We start from the raw sequence: 12,340 nt of genomic DNA on the forward strand, positions 1-12,340 counted from the left end.
AAAATCACCTACAAACACAATTTTTTTAATGTATGTCATATACCTGTAGAAACTATTGTGGCATGATTCTGCTATCAAATTAAAATTTAAAATTATGTACAGTGAAATCTGACTTAAACATTGCCCGACTTTTAGGACATCCTGTATAATCTGACCATATCAATCAGAAGTGCCCACATGCTCCGGATCCACTGTCATTGCAGACACTGTACTTGCTGACACTGTCATGACCAACACATTCACTCGGTCTCATACGTATACAGTGTCAGTAAAATCGGGTTTCACTGTAATTCAAATTAATTTTTGAAATATGCCATTGTCAGCTTGATCTAAAAGGATGTAGATAACAAAGAATGCTCAAAGTCATAATTGATGCCTTTTCAAAATACACTTAAAAGTTCTTCATGTATAAATGATTTTTAGTCACAGTTTATTGTTTTCAAATATTGCTTGTTTTTTTTTCTTACCGAGCTTTATTTTTGCATTTCACCAGAAAAAATAGCTAAAAAATAATGTAATTGACTGTCTCGAGCTCGAGTGTGATAGATTCGGAAGCAGGACATAGGTGTTACTTTTCCGTTACTTTTCTGTTTTCTGTTACTTTTTCGGGGGCAGCATCAACATTTTTGTTAAACATTAAATTTTTTTGTCTTTTCTGCTGGACAAACCCATCTTTAACATCCATCAATACATGTCAATAACATCATTCATAATTCCATAAGTAAAACATAACAAGAATGATTTTTTTTTACTTTGTAATTTTATTGCTTTAAAAGTTTGTACACTAATAGGAGAGTCATATACAATTCATATATATATGCTCTGTATATATAATACCATACAACAAACACTTTCTGTATTGTTATTCTCCAGGTACTCGGCTCTATACAGCATTAATATAAATATCTAAACATAAGCACATGAAGTTACGTACTGTAGGGACTTCAATTTACATACATTATGTCAAGGAAAGACAACTCCATATCACAGAACTTCTACAGATTTAATATACAGTAACACAATACTGAAGAGTGCTTGAGCAAGTTACAATTGTGGGTATAATATTATTCTCCTTTTGAAAACTATAAATGTATAGACTCCCATATTTAAACAACAGGAAGATATTGTGTATCTCTTTCAAAAATTCCAGCTTGAAATTGTTTATCCAAGCTGACACTAGATTTAGTTTTCAGAATGGTGAACTGAAGAATTTCTTTTTCAGTCCTTTCAAAAACTGAAATCCTATTTTGGAATTCTGAAGGTTCTTTTCTTACTGCAAGTTCATTTGAATGTATGATATATAGTTAATCAAAGATTTTTTTTTATATTTCTGAACAAAATAATGTATTTGACCATACGGTCATTCCATCTTAAAAGATACTTATTTTTTTTATTTTTTATCTAATTGGCCCATCCCTTGGCATAATGGATGGGCGTGCTTGAAAAGTGATTTCTATACATGTATGGGGTTTTATGGAGAGGTAACTGTTACTAAGTCAGGTAGGTATGAAGTATTAGTACAGAGCGATAATTATACACATGATCTTTAACACTGTGTAAATCACAGCTGTCATTGTGGTGATATATATAATAAGTATCATTATACTTATATACAATTTATCAACATAATTATATGCATTAATATTTGAAACAAATAACTTGCCTCTACTCAAAAGTTTGTCCTATATCAAATGCAAAAAAAATACACACATCTAGCATATTCAATAAAATTGGTCAGAAGTTTCTTATGAACCTAATGAGAAATAAAATGGAAAGTTAGAAGATTTGAGAAATTCACAACCTATTAAATTTCTTATTTGGTCATGAAATGGTCAACTACATAAACTTGATATAAAATCATTCTTATAATGAAATCAACCTTTTGTCTGTTGATATTGAATTACCACACCGACAGCAAAATTTTGAAACAATAAATCTGCCATTAGGGAATTTTATCTTAATGAGTTCCTTTAATTGTGTTTCACCAGTTTATACTTATAAAGAATGAACTAAATTAAACATCTTCATATCCCTCCCAATCATCACAGGTAAAAATGTCAAGTAAAATGGTTATAAAAAAGTAAAAAAAGTGCTATAAAAATTAGAAACTAACTATTTCAGACTGTCAGATTATAATAATTCTAGTTTTGTATTAATATATTGACCATTGTCTAGTCAGTAACCTGTCTAGTTAGCCCGATCTGTCTAACCCTTTCTGTATGACAGTAATCGGGGGATCCAACACATCACAAGAACAATATATGTTCATAACAAGAATTACATTATCACAAAACAATGAAATTACATTTAAACAAAACCAAAATCATAATAACCGGGTATACTGAAGCAGTTAAAGCTTTCTAAACACAGAATATCACAGTAAGCGATACATTAGTTGTCTCCCTTCGATTAGTATCTGTCATTATGCAAGTGATACCCTTTTCCTATGAGCAATAACATGTATATATATATATTCAACAATATTTCAAGTGTTGTTCACCTTACAACCTAAGATAATATCTGTTATAATGTAGTAGTTTTAATTTGAAAATGGAAAAATTTATGCTTGGCATATCTGATGTCGTATTTTTAATATTTTCAAGTTTTGTTACTTTTGAGAGAAAAAACAACAAAAATTCGCCAAGATTAATCAATGGCGTTTTACTGTCTGGTCTATAAGTTATTTAGGAAGTGAATCCCGGCATCATAACAAGAAATTCAAATTTCTACTGTCTATACGTATAAGACAGTTTGATACAAAAACTTCATTACCATCAAACTCAACATTATGACACTTAGTGACCAGATATAAACGTTATTGCTTGACAAAATAATCAGACTAAATAGTTACAATAATTGTGTACATATATAAAAACGATTTACCTGGCACATATAATCCAAAATTGTCAATATTGAAAAATTACTCAAAATAAAAATTTCAGTTTAAAATTCACCATAAAAAATTAATGCAAGTGAAATTCAATCAAACAAAAACAAACTTCTAACTTATCTAACAATGTAACAATCCAATATGGTATATAAAAGTATTGATTTTTCTGATTATAGTACGATAATCAGAACAGGGATTCAGTCAGATAGATTTGATAGTTATATTGTAGGATTTATATTGTGCAATTACTACACTGTCACTCGTATTTAGACTGTATATCTTCAGGCCTGATATGTATTTTTTTGTCTTTAGGCCTTGGTCGTATCAGGTTTGCACATTGACTAAATGAACAACCATGCTCTGAATTAATATATGCCACGAGATTACAATTTTCACAGGAATACTGATATTTTTTGAGGTAAAAGATTTGTGAAAATTTCCAAGCTCATTGTGATTTCATAAAAATAAAGCAGCTAATTCACATAAAGTGCATATATGAGTACATCATAAATACAAATAAAAGTTAATTTATAAATGTGACGGAAGTTTGTCGGAATAAGTCAGGCCAGTGAAGTGAAAGAGTAATATAGTGTAAATATTGTAGTAATGACACTATTAAAGTTATTAGGCATGTGAAAACAAATATAAGAACATTTATACATTCTTATATTTAGTTTCCAAATTTATTGAAATAGGTGACAGTTCAAACCAGCAAACTATTTATGTGCTAAAAGTTAATGATCATCATGCATACGATGCATTATAGCTGCACACATTCCGAACATGCCTCAATACACACATGCTGACAATAGCAGTACCTAACACAACAGTCCTGATCCTGGACGGGATGAAGATCAGGAATATCACTATCGTTGAGGAATACAGGTGGCAGTTAAATGAATTGGGACCCACGGAACAGGGCATGCCATCTTTCTTATTATCCAGGTTTACCTTCAGGAAAAGTTTCAGTCTTTCTAGACCTATCGGTTAAACAAACGTCTAACTGACAAACAATGCCTTCCTAGTAAGTACTTACATATTTTGCAATATAAGCGTGATTTTTTGTGTCAGAATTAACCCCAGCTGGGTCCCAATGTTAAGTGACAGAAGAATTAATGAGGTGATTTGATTGATTTATTCTTCCTCTTGCTCAACCTCTCTCTTTGTTTCCTGTTGCTCTTTTTCGTCTTCCTCCTTCTTCTGAACTTTAGGCTCTGGTGACTTAGTTTTTTCAGATTTGGATTGAGAGGAAGATGCTCTCTTCGAAACTGTTGTCTTGTCTCGAGATTGTCCTCCTGTTCTCTGTCTTCCATTGTCCTACAAATGAAAGCGATAACATCAGAATTGACATCCATATCTTCATGGTGTAATTGCACTACTGAGTTCAATGTCATTTGGATCCTTAATTAGAAAAAGATAAAAAGAAAAAAATTGTCTCAAATAATTAAAATGAATATATTTAATTAGAACCAAAAATTACACCTCTGTGTGCAAGTTGGAAAAATTTTGATGAATGGATGATAATTGTATCAGAAAATGGTTAGATGCATTCGTATGTAAGTAAATGTATGAAGCCTGATATAGAAAACAAACAATCGGAGGAAATTACAATTTGCCCTTTAACAGTCGACTTCTGAATACCTGTGACTTGAACAACAACACACTGGATTACTGAGTACATACCTGGCGCTGTGCCAACCACCAGTCTTTGGGGAAGTGGGCAATGTTGTCCATGAACTTCTGGTTGTCCTCCCACTGCGTGTTCCATCGCTGCACACTGTATTCAGGCTCCCGACTTGTGATTCTTGAGAGGATATTCTGGTTTTCCTTTGTCACACGCAGCAACTCACGTTGACGCTTCTCACGATTTAAACTGAAAAACAAATCAGGAAATCATAATTTCCAACTCAAAGGAAAAGGCAAATGTTTTTTCTTAGACATGAAGTTTTTTTTTCTGGTAATCATATCAAACATGATCCAAGTTGCAAAAATATTTTTCCTCCAAGTACCTTACTATAATGTGAACTCAGAAAGTAGCCTATGAAAGAATCTATCACTGCCCCTTGTTTATTATCACCCATTATCTTGTGTATGGGTTGTCTCCCTTGTTTATTATCACCCGTAATCTTGTGTAAGGGTTGTCTCCCTTGTTTATTATCGCCCGTTATCTTGTGTAAGGGTTGTCTCCCTTGTTTATTATTACCCGTTATCTTGTGTAAGGGTTGTCTCCCTTGTTTATTATCGCCCGTTATCTTGTGTAAGGGTTGTCTCCCTTGTTTATTATTACCCGTTATCTTGTGTAAGGGTTTTCTCCCTTGTTTATTATCGCCCGTTATCTTGTGTAAGGGTTGTCTCCCTTGTATATTATTACCCGTTATCTTGTGTAAGGGTTGTCTCCCTTGTATATTATTACCCGTTATCTTGTGTAAGGGTTGTCTCCCTTGTTTATTATTACCCGTTATCTTGTGTAAGGGTTGTCTCCCTTGTTTATTATCACCCGTTATATTGTGTAAGGGTTGTCTCCCTTGTTTATTATCACCCATTATATTGTGTAAGGGTTGTCTCCCTTGCTTATTATCACCTGATATCTTGTTTTAGGGTTGTCTCCCTGGTCTCATCCAATATCTTATGTTAGGGTTGTCAATATATAGAGTTGCCTCCCTGGTTTATTATCACAAAACAAGGTTTATTATCCAGGTTATCTTGTGATAGGCCTAGGTTGTCTCCCTTATTCATTATCACCCAATATCAAACTAGAACTGTCGCCAGGATGGCTGACTAATACCCCCGCAATCTGCACGAGTCAATGATGAATTGGAACTCTTAATTAGAGGCTAACTAAGATAACCCAGCAATATAGTGACCAGTTGCCATAGCAACCATAATTTTGAAAGAAAAGAAAGTGGCATGCACATCTACACATGGTCCTCTATATTTGTGTGAAGTTTCATTGAAATTAACCATTTAGTTTAGGAGGAGTTGTCCGGACAAACTTAAAGTTATGGTTCTTATCGGAAAACCTGTTTATAGTGACCAGTTGCCATAGCAACCATAATTTTGAGAAAAAGAAAGTGGCATGCACATCTACACATGATCATTAATACTTGTGTGAAGTTTCATCGGAATTGGCCCATCGGTTTAGGAGTAGTTGTCCGGACAAAATGCGTCTACAGACAGACGGACGGATGGACGGACGGACAGACAACCTGATTCCAGTATACCCCCCCTAACTTTGTTGCGGGGGTATAATTATTGATAATTGTTTGCTCCCCTACATTGTGAATATTAGTTATTTACTCACCTTTTATATTCATAATTATTTCTATTGTCTACCCGTCCTTGTGTCCTCATTACATAGGACATCTTTTCTAATAAGATCCTGTTGTCCCTTTCAATAGTTGCCAGTCTCTCCTCCTCTAGCTACAACAAGAAAATAGCCAGTTATAATCTAAAAATAATTAGATCTACATACTAAAAGTGAAACTTTCTAATCATGACAACTATATATTCTGACTGATATGACTGTAAATATGTTACATAGTAATTGGCATCTTTTAATTTTATTCAGTATAGGTTATTTCACCTAATTCAAGTCATATTTCATAAGAGTGATATCAATGAAAAGGAAGATTTAAATGACATCTAGTCATTTACCTATCCACTTAATTTTATTAAGTATATTAAAAAACACATTTAAATCATCAGAATTGGAGATAAGACCAAACTTTAAACACATTAATATGTATAGCTCTATACAACGTATAATCTTCAGATTAAATCAGAAGTTCCTATTTTTAAATCTCTCATCAGAAAGGTAGAAAAATCCAAACACATGATATTTTTTTTTAAATCCAATGAATTTGAATTGTGTTATTGAATTTTGTATGGGATTAAAACTAGTTTCTAGTACAAGTGTATCTTCAGGCATATCCGTACATGGTCCTATTTTCCATTAAAAAAGACGACTTAAGTTGTTAAAATCAATATCAATGAGTATGTGAAATTGCTTTTTGAAATGGTTTGTTCATCGTCACTGTAATGTACATGTAGCTGAGGGATTCTAGTTTGACTAGACTTTTTAAAGCCCACAATCATTCAAATAAACTAATTCTACAAGATCAGTCTATATTATATGTAATTCGATCATTTCAATAAATTTTGGAAATGGTTTTGAAAAAATGTTTTTTTTAAACAAGATTTTAAATATTTTCCAACCTCTTTTGAAATATATTTTCCATCAGCAAGACCTTCTGTATAAGTTATTATAAGATACACTTACAGAAAAAAAATATTCTCATTTATCATAAGAGTATTTTTACCAGTGAAATATCATGTCATCTATATTCTAAGATTTCATCAACTTAAACTACTAAGTTCTTATATTGGTCTGGCATTGAATAACATAGCACAAGACAGATAAGGTTCATAAATTTTCTTTTAAATGAAATGCCAGATAGCTAGGGATTCTTTAGTCTAACAAATCTGACCTGCTACTGAGAAATCAGGCCATAATGGCAAATTGTCAGTAAATTAACGAACACACACATCATCTGACTATGTCAAGTAAATATATATGTGAAGGGGGCACGTGGAAAACAAACAATGTCTTTATTTTCCTAAACAGGGATTTAAATTCAATATCAGCAGGTTTAATGTAACTGTGATCACTGTACCTATGATGTATACTGGATGTATACTGTAAGTGACTTGTGTAAACGGGGTTTACAGACCCTTTGTGGGGGATCAGACATTTAAATCCAAAGATATGCATATATTTGAAAGCCTGGGAAGCTTTATACATTCAATTTCTCAAAATGTCTGTAAATACAGTTGATGGAACTGTAATTTAACACTAATGAACAACAGTCAAGATTCTGAGTCTCAAGCCTAAATATCAACCATGTTTTTTTCTTCACCTTCAATTTACTTAATTCAAATTAAGCCTTTTCAATTTTATTAATTCCCTGTTCTTAATGTAAATTTGTGTTTTTCATCCTTTGATCAAAATTTAAAATAAATTCAATATCATACCAATTTGTAGGAAAAATTCTTTTATCGAATGTAAACTACGGCGGTAATTGAAAAAAAATGCATGAATTTTCAATTTCAATGTAAATTAAAGTATATAACAAAAAGAATCAAAACGTTTTGAAACTATCTAAAGCTGACCATGCTTTCTTATTTTAACATAAACCTGTCTGTTCTGCATTATTTTGTTAGTGAAAGGCACTTGTCTCCATGTATAGGTGAAGAAAGGTGGATTTGTTATGGCCTCGTGTGAAGAAATACACCTACAATTGATCTATTGACAAGCCTGTATACCCTGAATGAGTCTACATTTTACAGACTGGGTAGTTATAATGACCTTCTTTGTACTCATTATTAACTTTTCTCAAGTTGAAACAAAAAACGGTTTATGTTTTTGGTCAAACAAACCCTGCCTGACAACAGTGTTTGGTTGGGTAAATAATATGTTGTTAAACACAGTTTTAAAAATGTAAGGTATTTAGTTTGATATAAGATTTATTTTTATATTGTTGTTGTTATCACAAATTCTTAATAAACAAGGAATGGTATTTTTAGTATTTTTATGACACTACCCAATCTATTTATTTATTTATTATCTAAAAGTGTTTTTACCCGATTGATGAATTAACAAATACAAATATATTGCTGTTATATATTGTCATAGTGAATCCATATGTACAAATGTAAACAAAAAAACAAAAAAAAAAGCCATAAAACTTCCATCAACAAATTATGAATGATATAATCACCAATTCCTCCTAATCAATAACAGGTAAATAATGGACACCATAAACAGTTATTGATCAGATATGTATCCCATTTACCAGTTCCTGACATGTTTCAAATCCCACCTGTGTTACTGTACATTTAATGAGAAATCTATATTGATATGTTCGTTAGAAATCTATTCATGTATAAACTGTTTATCAATCTAATTCCCTACTGAGTTATATACTTTTACAATCAATAAGAATTAGTGGTGTTTACAATTTCTGCTTTGATGAAAGTAGGGTGGTTAGTTACCAGGGTATATAAATGTACACCAGGCTCCTGCACCAGACATGGTGTCAGGGCCAGAGGAAACTCGGGCTTTCCCACCAGTTAGTACCAGTGTCAGGGCCCGGGGGAAACTCTGGCTTTCCCACCAGTTAGTACCAGTGTCAGGGCCCGGGGAAACTCGGGCTATCCCACCAGTTAGTACCAGTGTTAGGGCCCGGGGGAAACTCGGGCTATCCCACCAGTTAGTACCAGTGTCAGGGCCCGGGGGAAACTCTGGCTATCCCACCAGTTAGTAACAGTGTAAACAGATAGACAAGAACTGCTTGTCATTCTCTGTTTATCACACTTTGACTTCGTGTGACGTTCAAGTTATTGCTTTAATTTTGACATCTGTCCCAATATTATTTGCTCCGTGTTTGATAATTAGTGAGGGTAATGTAAAAAAAAACAGTGCAGTAATTTCCTGTATATGTCAGGACCTGACTCCTGTTCTGTTGACAGGGATATCTCGACCAGTGTAAGAGTTTGGTCAATCAACATGAGGCTTGCCGAGTGCTGGCCAGCCAAACCATTACACTTGGGTTGAGATATCTAGCTTTGTTCTCGGAACAGACCCATATATATTTGATTACTTTTCAGACATACTTGCAAGCAAATCTTTTATTTAAGTTTTTCATTGCATCATCTACAATGCTCCTTGGAATGTGTATCAAAATATGATCACCTCATCATTTATAACATAGTTACTCAACATAAAATGATGATGCTAGGCTATTGTGAGTACCAACTCATATAGCGCGGGCCAGCTGTATTTACCCCAATGTGTGAGATTGATATATCTTTCACTAGCAACCGCTGGATAACCCTGTGAAGTGACAGTGACAATTTCTTATACATTTCAAAATAATTACCTGTAATTTCTTCAATTTCAAGTGGAGATGCATGTATGTTGGTGGGGCCTTTGTATCCACCATGGAATGTGCTGTTCTGACCTGAAAATAATAATAAAAAATACTGATGAAAAATGAGGTCCTTATATTACTTCCTTTATTAGAATATCAACATGTTCCCATAACCATTTAACACTACAACTTTTATACCTTTTAAAATTACTGCAATCAGTTTGGTCCCTAGCATTTACGCATCAAGACCTGATAGTAACATGTACTGTTTAGACAGATTTTTGGACTATCAAAAAAATATCATCAGATTGTTTTACAATGGAATTAAGCTGTTTTTCATTATGTAAAAAGATTGTTTTATTTTTCATAGAAAAGATTGTTTTATTTTTCATAGAAAAGATTGTTTTTATCAGAAAAAACTGGTGGACTTATTGTCTAGAATTGGCTTGAACTGTGAAAAATATGGGGGGGGGGGGGGGGGGCACAGCAGGGCCGGGGGCTTATTTCCAATTAAGGGCTGTAAAATATGGTATACAGAGGTAAATACAAACATTAACCATTTACAAAGTTGGGTCTTACGTGAACACAAGTGTCTAATGTCTAAAATACAGAGGTTATCGATAATTATCAAGATAAAAATATTTGGCTGTTTTAGAAAAATTGAAAATATATGTACGTAGTCAAAACCTCAGACAAAAGTTAATACTTTTATTTAGATAATAGATAAGAACAACATTCATACTGCTGTTAACTAAACACAGATAAGTCATGCAATATGATACAATGTATATGGTAGCTAGTTTCCATTTTCAACACAAGCAAATTTAAATTTTAACCATATTTTTAGTATTTGGTAAGTATTAAGAAGAGTTGATCATTTAAATTCCAGTGGCTGCAATCACTGTGATCGGTGAAGAGGTAACTTATTATTCATGAAGGTAACCTATAGATTTCAAATTCTAACTGGAAGACAAAATTATGAAGTTCGGGAACCAATATTTTAATATACCTGGTAGCTCAGATCAGATCTCATTATTAGCTGGTATGACTATTAAGTAACGTATTAAAAATAAACTTTGTTGAACTCCTATACGGACCTAATGACACTATGTACAATATCATATGCCATTAATTATGTATCTACAAATTAAAACAGTCTACATGAGCTTCATTGATACACCTCTTGCAACATTAAAAGATCTAAAGTGTTAAAACTTCATACATGAAATGCTTAAAGCATGCCCATGCTCCAGTGAATATTTCAATTATCTTTTATTATTTATTTATTCAATTCTGCTTCAAATATTGTTGGTAGTCTAATACATACTGTCAGTGTAAGAAGTATTATGCCCATGGAAATACCGTGATATTGATTTATGCAAAGACTTATCTTTCATCACCTGACTATAAAATACACTGTTGAACAGGATGAAAGTAATTTTGCCATGGGGAGGATGTGATGATAATTTGAAGTTATGAATAATTCACTCTGAATATTATTCTTGTGATGTACAGAAAACATTTTACAAGTCAATTTCCTGTGTTCGTAAATACTCAAAAATAGTGATCGTAAACATTTGCTTTTTAGGAATCTAGCAGTATCTTCATTTTTAATTTGAGCTTTTCACAGCCAATGCTTTCTGTACTATATATACATATAGGCCTATATATGGTATCAGATAAGATCACCATTAGCTTTTTATTTGTGACCATACATTATAGTATATCTGGTTTGAATTTACTGGTAATTTAAGTGACCATTTAACATTTGTAAATTTAATTATGGTCTAAAATACCTAGTTTAAATCTCATTAATACCCTATGAAAACCCTAAAATAAATATATATGGTGATTCAAATCAAGAATGAATTAAAACTTATATTAGTGAGTTTCCCTATGAAAACCCAAATTAATATGCCGTCATTGATAAAAATTGCTGGTATAATTATATATACTATTTAAGTGTAATTTGATAGCTAAGAAATCCATTAAATGATAATGTAAATTGTATTGTTATAACAACAGGATAACAAAAATCTTTGATCATATCCAAATCCAAACATAAATCACAAATCTTTGGATCTGTTTACACTCCAGCACGTTGAACAATATCAAAATAATAATTCCATTCAGAACATCTACCTTATAGAATAAAACTTTATTAATATACGAAGTGCATGGCGATATCTTAATAATCCATTCTGTATATAAATCAGTTTATACGGTAGTTAGATATCGATCAGTTCAAGATTAGCCCTACAGATTAAATCTATACCCAAGTGGAACTCTCACTCGACTGACGGTTAACCTACCAGGAGACCACTTAAATGGTTCATAAAACTTACCTTTCTTCGATGTTCATTGTAGTATGTATCATCCCACTTCTTTTGAAGAAGTTTATTGTGGGTAGGGAGGATGGATTGATAACTTCTATGCATCCTGAGTGTCTATAACGTCCATAAACTACAAGCACTACAATAGCGGTAGTTTTATCAATAGAGTCTCGAGGTTGCTGGTCACG

At 32.6% G+C, this 12,340-nt stretch overlaps 1 protein-coding gene across 1 annotated transcript; it reads right to left on the reverse strand.

Moving 5' to 3' along the window:
* Nucleotides 1-740: 740 nt before the first annotated feature.
* On the reverse strand, nucleotides 741-12,340 carry LOC117342425 (uncharacterized protein CFAP97D1-like). The gene is made up of 5 exons (XM_033904583.1): nucleotides 12,165-12,340; nucleotides 9,829-9,909; nucleotides 6,192-6,310; nucleotides 4,574-4,763; nucleotides 741-4,207 (listed from the first exon to the last, which is right to left on the reverse strand). The coding sequence occupies exons 1-5, from the start codon at nucleotides 12,255-12,257 to the stop codon at nucleotides 4,025-4,027; spliced, it is 666 nt and encodes a 221-aa protein (XP_033760474.1). The 5' UTR covers nucleotides 12,258-12,340; the 3' UTR covers nucleotides 741-4,024.

This window comes from Pecten maximus, chromosome 14 (assembly GCF_902652985.1).
Source record: "Pecten maximus chromosome 14, xPecMax1.1, whole genome shotgun sequence".
NCBI lineage: Eukaryota > Metazoa > Mollusca > Bivalvia > Pectinida > Pectinidae > Pecten > Pecten maximus.

Excerpts from the sequence above, each read along its gene's own strand:
- LOC117342425 (XM_033904583.1), bottom strand. The coding sequence starts at position 12,257 with ATGCATAGAAGTTATCAATCCATCCTCCCTACCCACAATAAACTTCTT. Across the intron at positions 9,910-12,164 it reads ACAATGAACATCGAAGAAAG|GTCAGAACAGCACATTCCAT; the intron begins GTAAGTTTTATG and ends TATTATTTTCAG. Across the intron at positions 6,311-9,828 it reads TGAAATTGAAGAAATTACAG|CTAGAGGAGGAGAGACTGGC; the intron begins GTAATTATTTTG and ends TTCTTGTTGTAG.